We start from the raw sequence: 24,940 nt of genomic DNA on the forward strand, positions 1-24,940 counted from the left end.
TCTTGTGCTGGTATCTCTAGTTTGCCTTTCTGTATTCCTCCTATAAACTGTCTTTGCTGTTGTTTTTTGGAGGTTTTTTTTCCTCTCTTGCCAGATATTTCACAGATCTACAACTCTGGGATAAGCAAGAGGCCAGAACATGTGTTTAGATACTTTGGGCCATTTTGAGGTTAAGGACAAATTTTTTACTTGCTTGGTTGTTCATCCCACCTGTAAAATGTTATTAGTGACACTGGGCACTTTGACACCCTGTCAAAAAAAACCACTTAGGAAACAATCAGTCTGGCTTGGTATCAGAGGAGCATTTAGCATTTAGTTTAACACAGATTAACACAGTGTATGTAGCCAGTGATAAACCTACATTGTGAAAAGACTGATGAGTTTAGTGAATCCACTGAAGACGATGTCTGAGATTTAATGGCGTGCCTGTTTAGTCCCTTTAAAAATTGTCTTTATTGTTTTTTATAGTATTTGTTGACTGTTGACTGTTTTCTTTGGCAAGTGTTCTTAACACTCTGCTTCTCAACAGAAGAACAGGACCAAGTATATTCTAGTATATAAGTCTAGTGGCAGCAGAAGCCACGCTAGCCTGACCCCAGCATTAGTGGGAAGGCAACTGGGAATTTGTTGGAGTGAGTGGAGCATTACTTTCTGTATTTACTCTGTTGCTGTTTCACATTACTGAATGCTGTTTAGGAGGAGATGGAAATCTTTCTAATGGGATCTAAATGGGATGTGTGGAGCAGCAGAAGGTAGTTCCCTGGAATGAAATTAGATCTGACGGTTGGGATTTAACACACTCTCTTTTGCCAGAAGTGTGTAAGATTATTAAAGCATCACAACCTCATTTGGTCACTTTGTAATCTGTTCTTAACCTTCATGCTTATGAGGCTGTTATGTAACAAACAGTGAAGGCCAGATCTTATGTTGCTTCATTGTATGGGAGCCCATGCCCAGAGACCCCAGTGAGGCCAGGTGGAAAGTTGGCTGCATTTTTGTTATTGAGATTATGTGGAAAACTTGTTTTTGGGCTGTGGGTAGCATCCCTGACCACAGAGATGTGTATCCTAAGGTTTACTGTATGATGCTATGTCTTGTCACTAGAACACTCCTGCTTTCAGGAAGCCCATGGCAATTATCTTGACAGGGACACCGGCAAACCCCTTCTCCTTCAGTACCGAAATTTTGGCTGCATACAGAAGCAGGGGTGACTGCTGTAAAGAAGGTGTTTATTATTTTCTTCAATAGGAGCAATCTTTGGTTCGACTTTAATCAAAAGAGGGATGTAGGTGAGGTGAGAGCCCTTGCTGAGCTCTCATTTTAGCAGAATGAAACCCTGCAGCATCCATGCACCTGTTTACTGGGAACACCGGATGAGTGCTATCTAAACTGTGGTCAGGGAATGCCCAGCTTAAAAACCCAAACAAAAGTCTGGCTGTGAATGAGAGCTCTGAGCAACCCACCTGTAATGAAATCAGAGCCAACAGTATTCTCCTCATTTAAATGGAGGGAGAAATATTTCACCTGACTAGATGCATCAAAATTCTGCATGGCATCTACACGCCACAAATCCAGACTCTGGCTAGAAGTGCTGTAGGATTCATTTGTCAGTGTTTAGATCTCAGTTCCCACCAAAAACATATAGCAGCTCAGAGTGACTAAATTCCCAAGGTCATCCATGAAAACTGCAGTTCCTGCTAGTACACACCAAGTATTTCAGGCCCTTTTTCTTCTCTGTTCTTTTGCTTTATCAGGAACTGCACAATAACTTTCATTAGACAAAACCAAAGCATAATTTATTTTGCATTTGCATCTTTATTCTACAACACAAGCAACATAAATAGTTTATACTTTTTGTTTTAAAATATTTCCATTTCAGAATTCAGTCAGAATAAAATATACACAAAATACAATTTGCAAGCCAGCTGACAGTGACTGCCCGACCACTGGACACCCAAGGACCATACAAAGCTAGCAGCACAACTGGACATGGTGGACATGGGGAAGTGTTCTTCTGAAGAAGAGTAGAAAGGTAGAGGGAGGAAACATGGATGAGACCAAGGAATTGCAGATAGGTATGAACTCAGCAGAAGGTAAACCCAATGTAAGCACTTGTTTGACAAGGTAATTCATAGTTTCTCTTAAGAAGTACTATTGGATCCTCCTGAATATACAGCTAGAGAGATTAAGTCCTGGGAATCATGTTTTGTGGTAAAATGCTTCCTCTGGCAGCCATCATAATGGAAATAAAATTTTATTTATTTATCTTTAATTTTCAAACAGAAAAGAGATCTTTGGCGAAATAGAGTGTCCACTCCCTTTGGCTTGCTTTCAGTTCTGGTTGAAGGGCCCATAGAAGTATGCTTGCAGTCTCACAAAAATGCCAAAAGAGGCAGGGAGGGGAAAAGAGGCAGAGAAGAGGAAGTGGGGGGAACTGAAAGAAGGTTCTTGCTGTTGTCATTGCATACCTTCAATCTCTTGCTCCCACCTGCTCTTGCAAACAGCGTGCACTACAAGGCTCTGTCACCACCATGCTCTGCCCTTCCTGGCTGTTCTCCCTTTGCAATTGAGTCCTCTCTTCCTCCGCAGACTGGGGGGCTCAGGGGTCACAGCCTGATTGTGGAGGAGATATTTGTCCCTTGCTTGAGCCTGTGTACCTGTGTCTGTGTGCTAGCTCTGCTCTCTCGCTGCAGCTTGCTGCTTGTGGAAGTGTGGCACTTCACCACAGCCCAGACGGACCAAATGCATGGACAGGAAACAGGGCCCTGATGCTCCATGGGAGGCAGACAAAATTTATCAAAGTACATAAACTACCTTTGGAAAAGTAAGATGCTGGGATAAAAGGATTGAATAGATCCTGTTGCCATGTTTCTTAACCAAAAATACATTCCATAAACTCAGCTCCCTGACTCAATGTGGCAGTGTAAACTATGCAAACCTCAACTTGTGATTTTGCCAAAAACTGGAATTTGAGGGATCTGGTTCCACAGGCGAGCTCATTATTGCATTAATCCAGGATCATACAGCATAGCTACACTAATATCCACAGAATTAGGGCATTTCTTCTTCCCTCTGCTTTTAGTTTTCAGCTTGGAGACCTCTGAGCACTAAGTGAAAAGACTGATGCACACTTTAGGCCATATGTGTTTTCATTTTTCCTTTTTAAAAAGCCAGCACCGCATGTGTGGCCAAAACTGTTTAGTGTCACATATAAAGTATGTGTTCTGAGGGGAATTAGTGGAAATTACTTCTTCCTTGCAGTTGTACAACTTCTGGAGTCCTAGGCATGTTGCTGGTGAGTACCCTTTGGTGATATCCCTATAGAAACTCCACTCAAATTAGGGAGGCTCAGTGAAGAGGGATCGCTAGCTGCCACATGCTTTTATCTAAATTGCATAAAATCCAACATTTGTGCTTCTTTGCAATGGTAAATTGGTCCTTTACACTAAAAGAAGAGAAACTTCTTTTGGTAAATTGATGGTATAATCTTACTTCTTTAACAATTGTGGAATGATCAGCAACTGAAAAAAAACTATTTCATGTCATAAACCACGATGAGCCCTGTACAAAGGTCTTCCCATAAATTAGTGTGCCTGGAATAATGAATAAATAGCCTGCTTAAACTCCTTAGACATATCGTAGTATAAAAGTGGGGTGAAAAAAGGGGAAGCACTTCACTTTTCTCATGAATTACAAACAATTTAGCACTGAGAAATGGCATTTCTAGAAAGGACTGCTGAAGGTGACAATAGCCAAACCACATGCACAATTTCTCAACAGCTTCTATACAGACAAGCTAGGTAAAAAATAAATCGCTTTGGCTTGCTGGATCTGTGCAAAAGTGAGGGTTCTAGTTTTGTAGTACAGGACTGTGAGACTGTGTGCTGGTTCCTGTGGATTTTCAAGCAGGAGGTGTATGGAGGACAGCAGCAGAGAGGGTGATACAAAGAACTTAACAGGACTCCCCCTTTCCTGAGAACTCGTGGACCCGTATGTAGGGATTGAAGGATTCAAGGACTGAGTCCTGACTATTAAAGATCCATCCCTAGCTATTTAGCTTCCACTGATTTCAACAGCTTCAGCACTTTGAGTGTGGGCCCAAGCTGTGAAGAAAGGTACAAAGTGCAGGCAGCACATGGAGCTGGACTCTACTTTCTAACCTGTTTGCTGCTCGATTTCGTGCTGTGCTGGGCTCTGCAGTGCTGATACCAACACCGAGATGCTGCTATATAAAGTACAGGTGAAGGCTGCACATGGTACTTAGAGGTGAGGATTTTATCTTTGGTGAGTGAGGATTTGTCAGTGAATTTTACATAAAGAATTAAGTTTTAAACAAAACTTGAAGCTCAAACTGAAAGGGAAAGCACCTTACAAGTCACAGGTGTAAACTGTGCTTGGCCTTGACACGTACAAGCTACAGTGCTGAGGATGTAAATTTTTCATCTGTGATGAGGCAAAAGCTGTGTTGCCTGTGCTGGGAGTTGTACAAGGAAAGTATTGCCCAGGTCTGTGTAAATCTTTTTCCAATAATTCTTTCTATATGGTAAATTAACTCAGTCATTCCCAAATGAGTGTTTATCCCTAGGAAAGTATTAAATCTGTATTTTAACATCATAAAGACATGAAGGCATGTTAACCAAGAGATAGTGATGTTAATTCAATGGCTGCTGAATGCTCAGAAAAGGTACCAGAATAACTGTGTTAACCACTGCCGATGTGACACAAATACATAACACAGCAGATAAGCATATTACTAATGGGGATAGCTCTCTGAAAATATGCTGAATGCCCAGAATATGGCAGTGTTTGGAGCTACAGCTATCTGTACATAACATGTCAATCATCTCATATGACTGCATATGTTCACAGTGCAGAATGAAGTGCAAACATATGCATTGACCTGAGACCATGTAAGCTGGGGTCAAACCTTGCACCTGTTCTGTAGGAAAAGGACTGTTTTCCTGATGAATGCTTTTAAGTTTTTAAATATTTGCACAGTGTTGAGCTATTTCATGTGCTTAAAGGTAGTTGATGCTGGGCAGCAGCAACTTTCTCTGTTAGCAACTGCCTGCAAGATTTTAAAATGAGATGTCCTTGCCTCTGCTGGCTGCGGTGGCCCTGAGGAGGGCCGTGTGAATTAGGCAAAGGCAGCAGAGGTGCAGCTCTGGTACCTGAGAAGGATGTCAAGCTACCACGTCTTCTTTTTTAGAGCATTTCAGCTGAGCAAAATTTACTGGGCAATCATGTTTAAAAACAACTGGCCAGTTCAGTAAAAAGAATTCAAACCCAACTCTTATAGAAAGTTATGTGACAAAAAAGTAAGGGCAAGAAAAGAGAAGAATGTGGTCATTAACCAAGGCAAAGAGAAAGACCAAGCGAAGGCTGTAAAGCAGAGTGACTGGTTTGCTCAAGGTCTGGATGTTTGGTTCAAGAGTAAAGCTGCCATGCATGAGGTTATAGAGCTAACAGTAAAGATTTGAATGGGATACATGTGTATCCCATGTAATACACACGTGGATACAAGGATGCTACCGCTATTGACTGAGGTGCTTCCCCACTCACAAGGAGAAAGCAGAAAAGCCACTGTAGCATGGACATGTACCTGGACACAAGTGGGATGTGCAGTGTTGGGAATTCCCCTTCTGAAGCTTAGGACAGGCTGGTGCCAGTCCCCTTTTCCTGGGACTGTTCTGGCAGATTTCTCCTTTGCGCTAAAAGCTTGCTTTATGAGGTCTGAAGGTATCGTGCTAGCAGTCATGAGCCTTGAAACAGACCACACAGGACCTATGAAATGGTGACTTCATTATTCATTGTTGACACATTCATTATTCTACATCTTTGGGGCTTACCAATGTCTATAGCTAAACTAGCAGAAAAATTTCTGAGAATCCGATGAACCAACTAATTTTTTTTTTTATTTGTTTATATTTTGAAGGTACATCAGAAAGCTTCAGCTTCTACATCTCATGGTTGTGGTTACTGAAGTGGCCATGGACCACTCCCCTCACCTGGTTAGCATTTTATACACACAAGGAAAAGGAAGAGCAGCACATGCTGAATTTCAGTCTGTAATGTCTGCTGCTTCAAATATTCCTTCTTCCCTCCTTCTAAATTACATTTCTGGAATTACTCAAAATTACTTATGACCTTTTAGGGAGGGGTGTTAATGAGCAGAGGCACTGAGGGTGACAATGGGCACTTAGTGCATAATTTGAAGGACAAAGTTCAAAACAGGCTGACAGCGACATAGCAAATTTATTTGTCCTCATTTTCCACTGTGGTATTTGTAGTGTAAATAGTTAAAATAAAATCACATTTTAGATCAAGATGGTGGCCAATTAGGTAACACCAGGTTATACTGTGCTCATGGGCTTGAGGGAGATGGTAGTAATGGTATTGTCACTCCTAAAGCTTTTTTTTCTGATTTACAGAAGGATTTTGCAACCACAATGCAACCATGATATTTCCTAGATTCTAGGACCTCTTCTGATTATTTCACTAGTACTGCTCTCAATTTTATTTCCCCTACATAATTTAGGAATTTGCTTTAGTTTTAGATCAGTACAGCAAGGATCTGCATCCATTCAATGCATTTATAATGAAAACCATCAGAGTTGGCTGCTTTAAACGTAGTTTATTATTCTGATTTCTGTTGTTGACTAATAAATGTACTGCCTTAAAAGCAGTTCTGTATAGATGCCAAATGAGAACTTTAAGAAAAAATGTAATCACACTTCTACTCTATCTAAAGATGTATAAGAAAAACATGGCAACAGAAATCAAACTGTGCTACTACTCTCCCAGATACCAAAGCCTAATCTAACCTGTCCCCCTGTTGGGGGAAAATTGACAATTGAAAACATTGTTGAATTAGTAATTCAAAAAATCAGTTTAGGTGGTAGAAAAGAGTTGGTTTTACAGAATTTTTATGTCCTTTAAAGAATTTAGCAAAGGGAACGTTTTAAAGAAAGGGAAACAGCATGAGTGGCACTACAGAAAGTTACGGGACAAATACTCCCTGCACAAGACTAGCATGTGACAAATGGGAAGTAGGCAATGGAGGGAAAAGGCAGGAAGATAGTGTCAGGCTCTTTGTAAACAAAGCAGCTTGGGAGATGGCTGTTCAGTGGAGCCTCTTGGCTCCCTGTTTTTCCAGGTTTAAGAGCTGAAAGTAGTTAGTTGTGCAAAATCCAGGCCTTATATAAAGAGATGACATTTTTAGGATGCTTTGGAGCAGGGACTAAAGCTGTATATTTAGTTGGCATGCACATTTTAAAAGCCTTGGGAGAACAGCATTTAGGGGTCACCCAAAATTAAAATCAACTAATTTTCAACAAGTTATCAACAAATCAACAAATGATATAGCATGGGAGTATGAGGTGAAATGTCCCAAGGGCTGTGACACAACTTGTGCAGCAAGGTAACCCTTTGCTTTGTATTGTGTGAAAAGCATCACATATGCATTTGACAACACAATAGTCAATCCTCCCCCTTTTCCTCCCTCTTAATAACAGCACATTGTAATAGTCCCAGTAGGAGTGCTGCATGGAGGGGGAATGTACTTCCATGAGGATCTGTCCTTTTCTATTTACAGCAGCAGACAAGAAATTAAAGAGAAACAGGAAATATACCTCCCTTTCATACTATTTTCCATCTTGCTTCAGCTCTGAGTGATAGGCTACATTTAACAAAGGTGATAAGGGTGTTCCTGGCTACAGCTGCTCTATATAAACAAACATAACTTTCTAGTAGAATGACAGCTGCAGTGGTGCTTAAACTGGAACACTGTACCTCTACTCTGCTTAGAAGAATACTGGACACTGGCACATGCTGGTATTTGGCTGTGGTGTGTCTTCCCCACAGCTTCACAGGAAAGAGCAAAACAAACTTCCCTTTTGCCCTTAGAGGGAATTAGACACGTGGCAAAATGCTCAGCTGTAGGCATAGGTGAAGAGGCAGCCAGGATGGTGTTGCAGAGAGGGCAGTTTGACAGCGCCATTTCTCTTCGAGTAATACTCCATAAGAGCAATGAAAGGATCAATAGCCTCTACTTGGTTCACTCATTTTAGACCTGGGATTCTTTAGCTAATCCAAATGTGACTTCAGAGGCTCTTCTTGGAGAAAAATAAATTTCCACTTTCTCTAATGAGTGACACATCTACTACAATAATCTTTAGTTGGCTATCCTCTCTCATGCCAATTTTTGAAGGGAAGATGTTAACCTAAAAAATGTCACCTTCTTACTTGTCCTATAGCCCCACCTTTTCACTGACTTGTATTTACTTATTTATTTTCTAAGTTAAATAGGTTTACTGACCTGGTTTGACATCCACATGACAGTTGCACTCACAGATAATTTCAAGTGTGGAAGTTTTGCTGCAGTTTCTGGTGGCTCCCACTGCTGCAAATTTGAATTAAAATGATGCCCATGAAATGTATAATCTCTTCTGGTAGGAGCCTGATTTATGGACAGGTTCTGGGCCCATGCCAGATCCTCTAAACAGACTCATGCTTTGCCTCCTTTGCTAGTGTGAGTGAGGGACACACAATCTCAGGTGGATAGACAATATAAATTGACAATTTATCACCAACAAATAGGCAATTGATGAACCCCAAGTACTTTTTTGCTGTATACCTTGAATGTCTTCTGCCCTTTGCAACAGAGCACAGCTTGGTTTAAATGATGATATCGTAAACTCGGCCCACTCTTCCCAGCCATTCCCGTACTGCCTGGCGGACACGAATATCTGTCACGTGGCAAGTCAGTTGGCTGATACAGGGAAACACTGCTGGCTGCAGGGCTGTGAAAGTTTGGTCTGGCAGAGCCTGAATCTGGTTGAGAACTGTCAGCACCATGTTGGTCCATGCCTATGAAGAAATTTGATTTAAAAAAACCTCTTTAGAAGACCTTTCTAAATAGATGAGCCCAATGGTTGAGACAGAAAATAAGACACCTGGTGGTTGCAGCCTCATGAAGCAGACTGAGTAATGCCAGCATATTCATTTAATGTTCACTGTGACTTCCTAAACTACATTCAGTAGTACTAAGTCATTATTTGACTTTGTATTGCAGGCATCATGCTTACCCTTTCCTTTTTTTTGTCCCATAGTGAACAAAAATCTGTCAAGTTTGATGCTTTCACTGATTTGTGCACTTGGACATGCAAACAGCAAGCTATTTAGCAAAAGAACCCACTCTTTTTCTCTGGAATTAACAAAAAAACCACATTCTTAAGTACAAAAGCAATGTCATAAGCAGCATGGCAAAAGCCTTCAGTGGGCTACAACCCATAGCAGTAAGTAATGAGTTTGCTGTAGGCTGTCAGTTCTCAGGATTAAGGGCAACTTTGGCCCCAGTCATAGAAATAATCTTGAAAGCTAAACTAGTATATGCCTGATGACACTTTCCTGAAGACTTTCTTTTAATAGGACAGAATCAGATTTTTATTAATTCCAGCTCCTGATTCACTCTTCATCATGAGGACTTCATTATATAATAATATTTAACAAAAATATTATAATAATATACAAAATAATATATAAATAATATAATTTATAATAATATATTAAAAAATAGGTATCTTTTTATTTATTGTTATTATCATTAGCCTTCTACAAGAATCCTACAAGTCCTACCTGTATCTGGGCCTCTGCATCCCTAATAGATATATTCAGGGAGCTGACTGTGGACCCTGAACGGGGTCTCTTCTCTTGTCTCAGGATCTCTGGACCAGCACTGAATGAATGCCTCATCTGACCTTGATCTAGAAGATGTTGTGGCCGTTGGAGTACAGGTGAGTCTGGTCCTCTTGAACCCAGGAGTTCCCCTTTCTTTTCCACTTTGACCTCTTTGGTGAAGGATGTCATAGCCTGTTGCTGCTTTCTCTTCTTGTATTCTGTCATAAACTTGGAGATGGTTTTGTCAGTGGCTATGGTGTAGATTTTGTTGCCAGCACTCTCCCACCATTCTTTTTTCTTGGTTTGCTCTTTTTTCTCTGGTTTAGGACTCAGGGGTGGGGGTAGCAGCAATATTTCTCCACTCCCTCCTCGAGGTGTCAAGCTGTCTCCCAGTTGGTCCCTGATTTGACTTCGGTCATCTTCTGATGGTGTGTCCTTTCCAGATAGCCCTCCAGTTGATGGGGTGGAGGTTTCTGAGTGAAAAGATGGTAAAATGAAAAAAGAGTCACCTTTGAACACTGGAGGCTCCTCTACATTATTCTCCAGGTCCAGATGCATTTGGATGTAGTTGTTGCACAGTTCCATGCAGAGCTTGTGAAGCCGTTTGATCAGCCATCCCCAGTCTGCATTGCTGACAGGCTGGACGCTCAAAGATGGGATTCGAGCCCTCCACTGTCTCTTCTCCTTCCCTCGCGGGGGACTGACCTGGGCAGTTTCTTCAAAAATGTCCTCGTCTTCTGAAGAGCACTGCTGTGATGAGTCTGTGCTTCTCTCATCATCTTCAAAGAGGATCTTTTTCACTTGCTCTGCAGTGATGTTCTCCTGGTTTGTCAGGATTGCACAAACCAAGGCATGGAAGTAGATATTGAAGCTCGTTGCTGATTGGCGATACAAGTTGGCAGCTCCACTAATGCCAGACACTTTCTTCAACAAACACTTCAGCCCAGGTCTGGTGTCAAACTCTCTGGCTGTTCTGTAGGAGTCCAGGAGTAAGTCAAAGATGACTGCTAGGTTTTGCATGGAGATGTACCTGAGAAAACCAGCCAACCTGTTTTCTGGTACTTGTATTGCCATTTTCTCCTCCAAGTTAGAAGGGCCTTTCACGAATTCTTCCAGTAAGATGTCATATAAATTCTGGAGCAGTACTTGGTGGGACAGCAAGCTCACCACTATCGTCCTGAATGGAATACTTGGTAAACCAAGCATGGGAAGGAAAAAATCATAGCATATTAAAATGGTGCATTGTGCTTGTACTAGGAATAAAAGCACAGTCAGATATTTCAGCCTGCTATAACTGAGGAATTTATTAACACACAAATTATTCCTCCACCAAAGGTCAGACAACCTTTATTTTGCCATGACAAATTGAGGCCAAAACTAGTTTGCTACTTGGCTTCCCTTTCCACTAATGCCCAGGAGTACTTCTTAAAAATAAACCATGAAGAGTTATCCAACCAATAAAGAAACATGTGCAGAAACATCAGCAGTGCAATGCAGCATGCAAAGAAGCTGAAGTCTGGCTGAAGGCACATTTCACTGCTTGCTCCTAATACTTCAACTTGAACACTGAGAGCCTAGCATGGAAATATCTATTCCTAACCCTGTTCCTCACAAATGATACTGGGCGATTCTTAGCTGTGCTCCTGTTAGAGGGATGCTGGGAGTTGATTTTTGATTTTCACAGGGGACACAGGAATGGCAAATGCCTCCAGCCAAAGTTTTCAGGTCTTTCACCACTAAATTGCACTGAGAGGCTTACAGGCAAGGAAGGCTTGGAAGACAGACAGCCCTGTTGTTTGGTACCTCATGGATTTCAAATGAGAAATCGATACATTTATAATATATCTTGATATATATAATATATATAATACAATATATATCTTAATTTAATATATCTTAAGGTCTTTTTAAAAGGTCTTTATGTAAGGGCAATGTTTTAAATGGAGCTGATGCACATAATAATACTTTGATGTGATGAGTCAAGTTTTAATTAGCACAGCTATCAAGTAAGGAAGAGATTTTCAGTTTGCTTGCAATACTGAAGTTTTAGGTCTGAGTCAAAGCAAATCTTCACATAACATGAGAGGTTCAGTTGTAGACTGAACTGCAAAAAATATTATGCTTTCATTAAACAACTTTCAGAAGTGTTTGGGAATACCAACATAAAAAGCCAAATATTATTTTTTTTTGAGAAATCCTATCAAGACCCAAATTTGAGAACACTACATTTAAAACAAAGTTCAGGGAAAACTATTCTTTGTTCCTTTGTTTGACATTCCCTGTGTCAGTTTGCCTACTGTGGCACAGCTGTCAGTCAGTGCTGACACATCAGTAAAATTTAGTAGTCTTATTATTTGACAGTGATAAAATGTTGATGACTAGCACATACAGTTGAGCTCTTTATGGGGAAGTAGTTTTCTGCTGTAAAAATCATTAGAGGCACTGACTCAGAAAAGCTCTTAAGAGCATATATAAAGTTAAATGAGAGCTTGCAGTGATTTCAAGCAACAAATCCTGTTCCAAAAGCAGGGTCAGGAATGAAGCAGATCTGCTTTCCTTGTAAGAGCCAAAAAAGCAATTTACAAGGACAGTGTAAAGTACTGCTCAATCCGAAAAGAAACTGGTAGAGAACTACAGGTGAAAGCACAGTGTCAAAGCTGGTTAAGGATAGTATTTTCTTATTCTGCCCAAAGTTTCAAACTGAAATATATGATTACTTTTTAGGAAGAAGAAAAGCTCCCTTACCCCAGCTTCCTGTGAAACGATGCAGCATTAAGGAAACAAAACCAAAAGGGAGAAGTGAAACCCTGCTAAGGTTAAAGTAAAACTTCGGAAAGGCCACATTTACTATCATGCATGATTGCCATATTACTGCACTGCTGTAGCAAATAATATGAAAACAGTGGCACAGTCAACTTTTGAGCTGTGTTTCAGTGAAAAAATGAGCACTGCTGGGATAACACTTGGGTATGGGCATATACACCTTTAGCAGTTGGTTGGACAAAGCACAGTGTGAGAGCATTCAGAGTTTGTATTAATTGCAAGCTTTATTTATTTGTTTAAAGACAAGCAAGATCCTTGCTACCCTTACAAACACAGCCTGTTAGGTTGCATGGTGTTATGTGCTGTGAGATGTGAATATTCCAGTCTTTTGCTTTGCATTCATAGTAACAAGGAGAACGACCTGCTAGCCTTTGGATAAAGCAGATATTTTCCCCTAAAAAGGAGCAGTTTAACCTGTGATCTCAAGCTTTCTTTGTCTCAGTGCAGGGCCCCGCTCTCTGATGGTGAGGCAACAGCACCTGCTCTTGGGGGAAAACTTCTATACAGAAGAGTAAGAATAGAGACATCTTGCATGGTCTTCCTTCCTGTCCATCCAAAGAAGGACCATCACATTCTGGCTCCTTGTTGCAAGCAATAGTTTAGATTTGAATGGTATAAAACCATGTTTGGTATCTCATAAAAGACAATTTCATGCCATTGCATACCTTGCAATACAAACACAAACCCTGAATGCAGAATTCTGATTCTTGGCCCAAATGATGGTACAGTAGTTGTTTAAACAACCAAGTGCAAGCAAGAGGAAATGTTCTTTCACAGGATCAGACTGTAGTGCAAATAGATGAGTTTCTCAGGTGGTAACATAACAGAACGACTTCCACAAAAATAATGTGCCAAACAAAAACAACGCTCCCTAGCTCAATTTTGACAGTTTTTGCAGTTTTGGATGTGGTCTCTTCAGTTTATAATGCCCCAGTTTATCCACCTTTTTCTACCTTCTTAACCAAGTAATTTTGAGTTAAAAAAGACCCTCGGTGATGCAGACATTGCATTTTCTAGGTATGACTAAAAACACAACAGTGTCACGAAACCTAATTTGATTGGTGTATTTGTTTCTGTTGACGAGCCCTATGGAGAGGGTATGATTTACCAGGCTCAGTTCACATCTCTTCCTGTCCAGCACTATTTTTATCTTGCTTTTAGTGACACAGTGTCTTCCTTGGAAGATATTTTACCTTCTCTGGTTATGCCCATTTGGTTTCTTATCTGGTGGGAGGTCAATGATGAGCACACACGACTGGGCGTGTTCAAACCCTTCCTTGTTGCTAGGGGTTTTGGGGGAGCACTGAGTCTCCAGCATGAAGACCTAGAAAACAACAAGTTAAATAAAACAATTGGTTTAGCACTTGCAGTGGGTCCAGGGGAGAAAGGGCTGGAAATAGGATTCCCTGCAGTGTGAAATATTTGTCATACTGAATTATTTTACAGTGATAGAGAGAATGCAAGGTATCTACCCAGGCAGACCTTTCCTGGACTACTACTTTTTACTACTTTGGTAAAACAGCAGTGGGCTACCTCCAGACATCCAGTGGGGTGCAGGGGAAAGGACAGACATATTTTCCTTTGAACCTCTGTAAGGCATAACCCTAAATGCCAAACCAAGCTTTCTGCTGTCTGTATGCTTCTGTCTGAAAGTATCACGTACAGTGGAGACAAGGACCCGTTTGCACAGTTAGCCAGCTGCACCTAGAAAGGTTGGCTGTCAGAAGGATTATTTTCAGCCATGAAGATACAGCAGACAATGCAATCATTCGGGGGTGTGTTGTGGTTTAACCAAAGACTAAACTAAATACCAAGCAGCTACGAACTTACCACACCCCACAACGCCATCCCTCTCAAGGATGGGGAGGGGAAGGGAATCAGGGAAAAAAAAGATAAACCCCATGGGATGATATAAGAATGGTTTAATAATTAAAAAAAAAAATACAGTAATATCAACCACCACTACAGAAAGTGAGAAAACAAAAAAATTAGAGAGAGAGAGATAAACTTGCACAGTACAGTTGCTCATCACCCAAAGACTGATGATGCCCAGCCTGTTCCTGATCAGCCCCTGCCAGACAACTCCCCTCATTTACATACTGAGCATGACACTCTGTGGTATGGGATATCCCTCTGGCCAGTCTCCATCAGCTGTCCTGGCCATGCTCTCCCCCAGGCTTCTCATGCGCCTCCTTACTGGCAGAGGATGGAAAACTGAATGGTCCTGGACTATTCGCTACTCAGCAACAACAAGAACATCAGTGTGTTATCAACATTATTCTCATACTAAGTTCCACAGCACTGTACCAACTACTAGGAAGAAAATTAACTCCATCCCAACCAAAATCAGTTCAGTGGGAAATAGAGAAACAACTCTCAGCTGCTTTTGCTTTGTTTTGTAGATTCATAGTAGTGGCAAATTCTCACTGAGGAGGACTCAGGGAGTGCCACTCTTAGTGTCAACAAGAAAAGTATTAATGTTACATTCCCTGCTTTCCTGAGTTCTACATCTTTAAAACTTAATTTAAAGCACATTTTCTATTCAAACAATGTCTGCCACTACCACAATATTTGTGATCACCAATCCTGGTCTGTGTGTCTCAGATTTTCAACATCAGAGTATGATTTATCAAGTCAGAAATTGACAGCAAACATCTGCTGGCTGTTTTAATCTATCTGCTTTCCCATGCTGAAACTCTCATATGGTATTTACAGTTTTATGGTACTCTGCAGGTCATTAAGTTCAATCTGCTGTATTTCAAAGAACTTGTTTCATATAACCACTTTCACAGAATGAATAATTATTGTAGTCAAAAGGACCCTAAGAAGGTTGTTTCCAAGTTTGCTCTGCTGATTCTGATTAGGAGTCACTGAATCACTTGTTAAATTATCCTCTAGTTCCCAGCAACCCTTTTTCTTCTTTGCAATCTATACCTAAGTATTTACAGAGAAAAAAGCTTTGATGGGTTAATCAAATCTTGCTTTCCTATTTTTATATCACCATGTCTATTCTAGTGCAATTTTTGTCCTTTGAATTTATCATTCTTTAACAGAGTATTCAGAAATCTTTGTGAGATTCTTGATGAGGAATCACAGTGACACTACTGTTTCCCTTCCTCTATCAGATACATTTCCACTGATGTATGCTAACCTGGCAATTTTTAAAATTACGTTTCACAGTAGGCTCATTATCAGTCCTCTTTAGATATCCATGCATTTTTTTCCCACCCTAGGCATTCCAATTTCCTACTTACAGGCCAACAGTTTTGAGGTTTTGGGGATTTTTTTCTTCTCTTTTTTTTTTCCGAATACTACTATTAGGCAATTGATGTTAGCCTGGTGATGAGAAAGTCTTTGCTGGTAGGGTTTGTGAGGAAGATGAGGGAAAAAATACACTTCATAAAGAAATGCTTGAAGTTTAAAAGGTTTTCTGACTTCCCCTGAAACATGTGTCAGTACCTGTTGTGCCATGGCTCTGATTCTCCAGTACTCAGCTTCAGCACTTGGTGAGAGGGAGGGGGCCGCCACCTTCACTTCACAGGCATCTCCACTAAAGCTTTCAGTACCACTGTGGAAATAGCCCAACAGGTTCTATAGAGAGACACAACATCAGAATTAATTTTGTGTTAAACAAGTGATTGTAGCCATGTCCAGCCTGCTGTGTGAAATACAAGAATCAGTGATTTGCCATTCCCACCAGCTGATCACCTGCCATCTAGCAATCAATATATCCAATGTAAAGGCAGCTTCTTATGGATGCTGGTCTGCAAAGTCTTCACAGGATTTTTTGTTTACAAAACAGACAGTGAATTGAAAACTAGTATATGTGGAACATGCAGCTACAGCAAAGCAACATTCTACCTAGTCTTCTAGGTCTTCTACCTAGTTTTGGTAAGTCCAGAGGAAGAAATGGATCAAAAGGAAAATTTTCACCTATTGAACTCTTCTGATTTCATACTGGCAAGGCAATTTAAAATAAGTCTGAACTGTAAGCTACTAGTGTTGTCAGTATATGTTTAGAAAAACCGATTTCAATCTCCATTGCTGATCCAACATGTTTACTTGTGAATTGACAAATTAACAACTTGTCAAAAGTTAGTGCATCCACTGTGTAATTACATTTTGACTGACAGCAAAATGGCAGTTTTACCTTTACTGGCTCCAGAGTGGCAGAGAATGCATCCTGCAAGGCGCAACATGCAAGCCTCCACATCTCTTCAGTAAAAACAGGCCCTGCTGTCACCAACACATATCTGCAAGGACACAGTAACATGTTGCCATGTTCAAGAAGGAACTAGACAATTCCTACCTATAAAAGAAGAAGGCTGAAAATCCCCATCTTTGGAAGGGCAAGCTGGATGGGGTTTTGAGCAACTTCGTCTAGTGGAAAGTGTCTCTGCCCATATAGCAGGGGAGTTGAAACTAAGTGCTATTTAATGTCCCTTCCAACCCAAACCATTCTATGAAAACAGAACAAAAGGCTTACTCAGTAGCTAGCTAATGTTATCCAATCTCCTCTGACCTATTTTTGTAATTACACTACAGTTTAGACATTTTGCCACGGGAACCATACACTATGTAACTGTATAAATGCAGTGCTTATTTTGGTTATGACTGTAATAACCTGAAGACTGTGAAAGGTGCTAATTATCTCTAAAGACCTGTAAATGCCAGGAGAAGACCCTTTTTCTTAAGGGTCAATTATTGACTAAATATATATAAACAATGTGCTTTTTTTGAGATTCATACATATAGTACTGCCTGAAATCACAGGTTCTGAAGCACACTGAAAAGAGCAAGAAAAGGCTAGTAAGTCTAAAATTCATTTTTCCACTAAAAAGAGCTAAGATGTATTGTAGATTTCTTTTGAGATGTTAACCAACTTATCAGTCCACAAGTTCTTCAAAGATATAGATATCTTTTTGAATATGCTAAGAGTGAACAGACTGGGTTACCTGATACAGGAGCAGCCAACTCTGGAAATAATTTCTGTTGGTTCTGCTACACAGGCTACCAGCAACTTGAAAAGATCTTTCAACATAGTATTGATCATATTTTCATAACCAATATCTATAAGGAAAAAACACAGACTGGTTTTAACATCATTGTCTTTTCATTATAATTAAACAGTCTTCCTACACTTACTTTGCTATTCAGAGAATTTGCAAAACCAAATGCTATTTATGCAGCTATTGAAGCATGCATCGTATCAAGCTGAAATAAGAACAATCCTTTTTAAGTTAACAGTATAACATGTCTGGACTGAACTGGTACAGGAGAAATTATCTTAGATCCTGTTTCTGATATTCCAGTTCCTTATGATCAAAATCTTTGTATCTTCTTTTGGGAAGTATACTAAAGATGATGATCTTTTAATTTTGAAGATAGTCCTGTTTTGAGAAGGAGCCTGGTCTAAATAACTTCCATAAGTGTCTTACAATTTTTTTCCCCCATAATTCTGAACCCTATAAAGAAAAAAAAATCCCAATAAGAAATTTTTAACTCTCCTCCTATTTTATGCTTGAGCAACCAAAAAAGCAATGAAACTACCTCCCCAAGTAGCTATTCAATAACATGTCACTGATGACAGTAGATGTGACACTACAATGACATACCTGAGTGTATGAAATTCTGAATGTGCTCCACTACAAGTTCACTGGAAAGGCCAATGGCATGCTTGAAATTAGAAGATGCCACATCCCAGTAAGAATGGTCGCCATGGCTGCGATGGAGCCAAAGAGACATCGTGGGAAGAAGAAGATGTACAACTGCATAAATGCCAAATCCTGGTCCTTAAAATAAACACAATAATGGTTGTATACACTTGCTTACAAAGCCTACATGCTCAGTAAAATTGCTAACTTGTTCCAAGCTGAAGCTTGAAGTAATGCTGAAGGAAAGAGGTTCTGAAACTTTTTTGTGGGATGAGAGTGGCAAAATGTTTTGGATGTAGTTATGAGGTACATTCAGCCAACTGTTTACCTGCAGTCTTTCCCAGCAGATCTGCAGGTTTATGTAATTTTCTCTTTCTACTTCCTAGACACGAAGCAACCTTTTTCTGTGGCTAGGACATTGATAGAGTACCACGCCTCTTTATTGTGCAATAAATTTAAGCATATGCTCAATATGCTCTTACAAGATGCCTTTTGTCAACAGAATGATGGACTGACTGGAACAATTTACCAGCTCTGAGAAAATCCCTTTCTAGTAGAGAATGTCTCTGTGCAGCTTTAACACAAGTAACATACTTTACAGAAATGGCTTAGGAGTCTATAAGGTTTGGCTAGGACTCCACTAGCTCACATTTTATCAAGCCCTTTCATTACCAGGTGTCTTGGCAACATCCCTCAGCAACTCAAAGAGCAGATCCAAAGTAGGAGGCTGATGCTGACGGGGACAGTTGGATATGGCAGTTGTTAATTCTTCCAGAAGAATAATCCAGACATTGATAAGGCCTACAAGTAAAGAAAGAAAGAAAGATTAAAAACCATGAATAAGATACTGCTTACACAGGTGAAACTTGCCCTCAGAAATTACGGAAATTAATAAATTAAGTAACTTAAAGATCATGGTTCTTGCATGTTTACTGTTGTCGTGTAATAGTTGTGGGCAATAGCCATTTTTGAAGTGATTGTTTCCTTTTCTCTCCCTTTTTATCAAGTTTGTGTTTTGTCCCATCCTTCCTCATCAATGCACATACTGTACTATTCCTACTAGCTCAGTCTCTTTAACCTTGTGTAAAACGTCCCACAAAAATGATATAAATAATGCTTCATCTCGTTACCATTGCAAATGCTGTCCAGAATAGATTGTACTCCTTTAGGTTATGCTTTAAAGCAAGGCTCCTGAGGAGACTAGCCGTAATTTAACTGGCTCTATTCGGTACCCAGAACTGAACAGTAAAAATATCCCATGAGGTATAATCAGGCTGCCTCACATGTCATCTTTAGATGTTGAAGAGGTCACAGAGCTAGACAAGTACCAGAACAGCAGATAGGATACAGGTGAGCTCTCATCTACAGTGGCAAACAGGTATCCCCTAAAAGATTATGAGATACAACTAGTATTCAATACAGTTTTGAAGATGGTTAGGAATGGCTGCCCTTTAATTTTTCACAGATGCCTTAGGTATTTGCTAGTTCCCCATGATAACATGAACAACTAGAAGGATCTTGCACATTACAATCTTGAGTTGAATCATCCTAAAAGGCTATGGTGTTATAAGGCTAAAATGGATTTTACTTTTTCACTAATAAGTTCATGTTCTCTGCCAATGGTATATCAGCTATGCTGATATAGTCTGTTATCTGATACTTGCTGGATAATTACATTCTAAAGGGCAATACAAGAAGGAACTTTGCTTAAGATTCACTGAGCTTGCTGACTTCAAGAATCTTCCTGAGAAACAACGAAAAAACACTGAAATCATTACTTCATTACTAGGTTGAGCATTTATTTATTCACACCACTTTCAGAGGGCAGTATGTATGGTGACATTGTTTTGAGTCAGGTAGACTTTAATGATACTTATGGATAAAGAAACAGCACAAATTACTCAGAACAAAATGTGGACATTTTCTAATCTGGGAGAACTGAGTATCTCTAAAGCACCCTCTTGAAGAGTCCAGCATGAAATCAAATACAATAGGAAAATATATTGCAAATATGGCAAGTAGGTTAAAACATTTTGCCTCATCCTGCTACCATCTTTGAGCACTAGAGTGCCAGGTCAAGACTGCCTTGTGACTTTGTAAAGTCAGTTTGCCTAGCAATGCTCTAACACCACTGCCATGTAAATAACAATTTGCGTGAGAGCCTCAGGGTTTAGCTCTGACAAGAACTAAAAGAAGGTTTATTTGCTGCAGGGTGATATTTCTATTTAAAGCAAGAGATTGACAGGCAGTGCCACTTCGGAATAGCAGGCAACTGAGTTCCAAGTCTGATTCAAAGCAGTCTGATTCAAAGGACTTGTAACTTTCTGGTTACAGAGAGCAGCTTTTCTGTCCTTTATCCTGGGTAGTAAGAACAGGACAACCCATACGGTGGAAGAGTCCAGATAAAAGTAGGGACCAAGGGCCAGAATGGTGAGGCACATGAATGAAATGCATTGGAGTCAGCCTGCTTTCTGCCAGGCTGCAGCTGACTCTTCACAGAGGCAGCCTGGTTGGAACAGCTCAGTAGTTCAATATTCAAAAGTGACTGTACCGCTGTGAAGGTCTCCTGAGGCCAGAAGCCATACGGCTGCATTCCTTTTCTGCCTGGCTCTGCACACTCTAGTTCATCCAACACCTGATTAATCTACAACCCATATAAACCCTCCAATAATCAGGAGACAAATGCTGCTTGTTTTTTCTGGAGGTCATAGCGCTTTTTACAGACTTCAGAAATTCACTGTTTATTTCAACAGACCACAGGACCTAAGTTTGGAAACATTTAAACAATTATTCTTTATTTTTCTAGACTGTAACTCAATACTGGTATTTTTTTTTTCTGTTAGAAGCAGGCCTGCCAACACCAACTTTAAAAGATTTTCACTCCTTTACTTCAGCTGTGGTTTAGAAAGTATTTTTGTGTTAGCTCTCAGAAATATACAATGTTGTATTATGAATATCAGGATAATAAAAATAAACATTAATCAAAATATTGTTATCTTGCCCCTAGAGAGGGGTTATATTTTTCTTATATATGAACTGTATCTTTTACATAAAGGAGGTGACAGGACCTGAACTTCCAAGCTCTGTGTGCACATGTGGGCGTGTGTGTAGACAACAAAGAAACAATAAATTATGAATTTTCCCTTCTTTTTGCTTCCAGCAGTTGGCAAAATTTGCAGCAACATGTAGAAGAAGCAATTGATTAGTTCTGCATTTACTGCTTTAAGTGCACTTACCAGTGTCATCATCAAAGTCAGAAAGGATGCACTCAGTCCCATCCTCACTGCTGGCTGACTGTTCCTGCGCTCTTCGGGGCAAGTTAACCAGCCGGCCACTGAGGAAGATGGGTTTCAAGGGCATTTTGTAGATTTTGGCTAACAACTTGGGAGGGTGAAGAAGAGAGAGAAGATAAGATAAATAGCCACAGTAAAGTTTGTAAAAGCGATCACATACAACACAGGAATGCAAAATACAATAAAAGGTATGCAAACACAATTAGTGGCCAAAAGTCTTTGGTTCACTGGCAAGTAAAAAATTGTGGGTAAAGAGAGGGAGAACAGCAATTCAAACAACACATTTCTCAGATGGGAGTGTGCTCTCTTCTCATTTGTGGAGGGCAAGCGTTACAACTCACTGATTGCATCTATGACCTACGAAGCTCCGTTAGCCGTACTATTGCAGGGATGCTACCAGCATCTAATCAGGTTTTTCTAAGTAAATAATGTACTTGCAATATACAGACGGGACTTTTTTTTAGTCATTCCTGTTCCTCTTTTACTGGCAAGTTAAAAGGTATACCAAGATAAAAATGGCTGCTTCTTTTAAAGAGGAGAAAATATTTTCCTCTCACTCTGAACTGGAGTTTGTAAGGATGAGGAATAGCAATATGGTATTATTTTGTGTATAGACAGAATATACATTAGATATTTATATCTATATATACATACATATATATACATAGATATTTACTAAAGTTTTAGATGAACAAGACAGCAACTTGAATTTGGTATGTCTGCTGTTTATTATTCTGAGCTGCCTTATTCCCTTCTTTTCTCAGTCTGCATACTGAATCCACCCTCTATCTCTGAATTTAGATATTAAGTACTTTCAGCAAGCATAGTATCCTTTGTCGTGCTTTTGTATTGTACCCAGAAAAACATGGCCTGGGTCCAACAAAAAGACCTTCAGGTGCTACAGAAATACAAACAACATTATGAAATCAGGCAAAAATTGTCCAGATAACCCTAGATAAAAATATATGCTGTGTGCAAGGAGATTACAGGAAACATGCCAGCATTCTAATTATTAGAGACTTGTCCTGAACTTCAGATATGTTTGTATGGTACAAATAAGCTGCTTCTGCATTTCAGAGGGTGCAACCTGTTGTTCTTAAAATACTAGAATTCTCAACTTCTTGGTTTCTTTTTGTTTTTTGTCCTTCATTCCCAACACAGTTTATGGTAACTGTTTAAATAAGAATGAATTTAGTTTTGAATTACTATGAGGTTTTGAACATTCACATTTTCTCACATGCTCCCTGGGTCTGAGTGTTTTTATCTACTCAGTTTTCCCACTGCTGCTGGCCTGGAAAGTATGATCCAGGCATTTGACAATGCAGGGTATTAACACCAGGTACTACCACAGACTACAGTACTACCACAGACTCTGCTGGGTTCATGCAAATCATCCAAAGACTGATGCAAAGCCTGCAGATTAGAATTGTTTCCCAGACCAGGTGCCTGTATAAGATTGTTCACTATACCTGAGAACATCTCCTGAGGTAATCAAGCGCGGGAAGGCACAAGTCTGTAGATGCAGATCCTGATCCTGGCACACAGTCACCCATCTCCTTACAATCTACTTCCCCTGGGGAAAGGAAAGGCAGCATTGGGAAGGACAGAAGAAAAGATTTAAGTAGAGCATTAGTTTTCTTTTCCCATTCGGTTACAACCCAATATCTGAACAGAATCCAGAAAACATCCTTTGTTTGATCTTCTTAGATGACAACCAGGAAACCCCCATGCAAACAATATAGTAATATTGGTCATAGTTTGTATACAAATTTTTATATAAATAAATGCTTTAATAAACATATGCTTATTTAATATCTCCCTAGTGGAGTCTTTGGGAGTTCTAATAATCATAGATTATATTAACTGTCATATTGACTTCATTCCACTTTCTTCCATGGGTGTAGAAATTACTTGCTCATATTCATCATTTGCTCAATTACTGTATTTTTTTCTATTCATTTGCATCCCACTGCCTGGGAAAATTCTTCTATCACAAGTTCTTCCTATTCATTTATTTACTGCCTAAATACATTGTTTTATATTTTGTATACTACACTTCCTTCTGCTGTCTAATGCAGGTATCGAGGTCTCACAGTTTCAACTGTATGACACATATCCTCAGGTTCTAGTGCCTCTCTATTGCTGGTATTCCCAACTTCCATCAGCAGACTGCTCCTTTCAGGCCAGCTTCTCTAAGGGAATTCAATAAGCAGAGCAGTTCCAAGGCATCCTGCTGCAGAGCTCCTCTTTGGATAACTCCATTCACTCCATCATTTTCTCTGTTTGCCAGTCTGCCTATCTCCTTTCAGCTGATGTTCTGTCCACCTTAGAATACTTGGCTCAGAACCATATTTTCAGTTTATTCAAATACTTCCCATTCAGTGCCAAATCTGAAGTGTGACTAAATTCCTATCGACATCAACATTTTCTTGCCTTAAAAAGTTATTCCTCTCATTAAAAGCACAATACAAATATGAAATTATTTTATTAGATCCTACTTTATTCTCCTTTCACTATATTTATTTGCTTTTTCTATGCTCTTAACTATTCCCTCCATAATGTATTTTAAAGTCTTTTCTGCTACTGAGATCAGCCAAGTCAGCAGTGAAGTTTGAATCCTTTAGTTTTACAATAAAATGCACATAGTATGGCATTGTATTTGCTGATGTTTCCCATAGTCCTATTACCTTTAATACAAAAAAAACCACCTTGCTTTTTTATATGTGACCACAATAGGGTCAAAATTATCTCATGAAAGTGAGAAATGTAAAGAAATATAAGACAGGCTTTTAAGCTCTCCAGAAGAAACATGAGTTTCCTCTGTTGGTACTGGATATGTAAATTTACTTCTCTTTTGTAGTAATAACTACAATTACAATTTCAGCAAGGTGAATTCTTCCCCCATTGAAATCAATGATGAAATAGCTCAATGAGACAAGAGTAACATTAAAGAGTAGATCTGTTGCAGCTAGGTGCTTCATTTAAATCAAATGGAGCTGCTTACAGACCTAGAAACCTCTGTGAATTAATATTCATATAGAAACCAAAAGCCCCATTTTATCACCACTTAGAAGTTCTATAATTTACATCCACAAAAAAAACCCAACAATGTCACAGTTCAATGAAAAGTGTCAGACTCTAATGATCAAGGCAAGCCATGGATCACCAGCATGTGGGCAGAACGACCCAGCACCATTTGCCTTTGTTCTGAAGGCTGGTGAAGCATGACAATTACTCTGCAGGGTCACCCTGACATGCTCTGCCTGGTCTCTGCTGTCTGCAGTGTAAAACACACACTGCTCTGTTGCAAACAATCCATGCTGTCTCTGCACAATGCCAGGCCATTTCTACAATATTCTAGGTTTGGAGGGTTTTTTGTTTTATAATTTACATGAATATAAGCAAGTTCTTCAAATTCTTCAAATTGAGAAGCAGACACTTAATAGTGAGATGCATCTTTGCTGCTATAAAGACTTGAAGAACTGATAGTGT

The 24,940-nt window shown here is 39.7% G+C and overlaps 1 protein-coding gene across 1 annotated transcript in view; it reads right to left on the reverse strand.

Moving 5' to 3' along the window:
- Positions 1–1,811: 1,811 nt before the first annotated feature.
- The window catches only part of ARFGEF3 (ARFGEF family member 3), an 86,772-nt gene continuing 63,643 nt past the window's right edge, over positions 1,812–24,940 (reverse strand). Inside the window, exons 26-35 of the mRNA XM_058836517.1 lie at positions 22,918–23,021; positions 21,392–21,536; positions 18,828–18,956; positions 18,117–18,293; positions 17,457–17,571; positions 16,652–16,754; positions 15,961–16,092; positions 13,695–13,825; positions 9,637–10,867; positions 1,812–8,868 (exon numbers count right to left, since the gene is read on the reverse strand). Of these exons, the coding sequence (XP_058692500.1) occupies positions 8,677–8,868; positions 9,637–10,867; positions 13,695–13,825; positions 15,961–16,092; positions 16,652–16,754; positions 17,457–17,571; positions 18,117–18,293; positions 18,828–18,956; positions 21,392–21,536; positions 22,918–23,021 (2,459 nt within the window). The 3' untranslated portion in view covers positions 1,812–8,676. The remainder of the gene's footprint in view (positions 8,869–9,636; positions 10,868–13,694; positions 13,826–15,960; positions 16,093–16,651; positions 16,755–17,456; positions 17,572–18,116; positions 18,294–18,827; positions 18,957–21,391; positions 21,537–22,917; positions 23,022–24,940) is intronic.

The sequence above is a fragment of the Poecile atricapillus genome, chromosome 3, assembly GCF_030490865.1.
Source record: "Poecile atricapillus isolate bPoeAtr1 chromosome 3, bPoeAtr1.hap1, whole genome shotgun sequence".
Lineage (NCBI taxonomy): Eukaryota > Metazoa > Chordata > Aves > Passeriformes > Paridae > Poecile > Poecile atricapillus.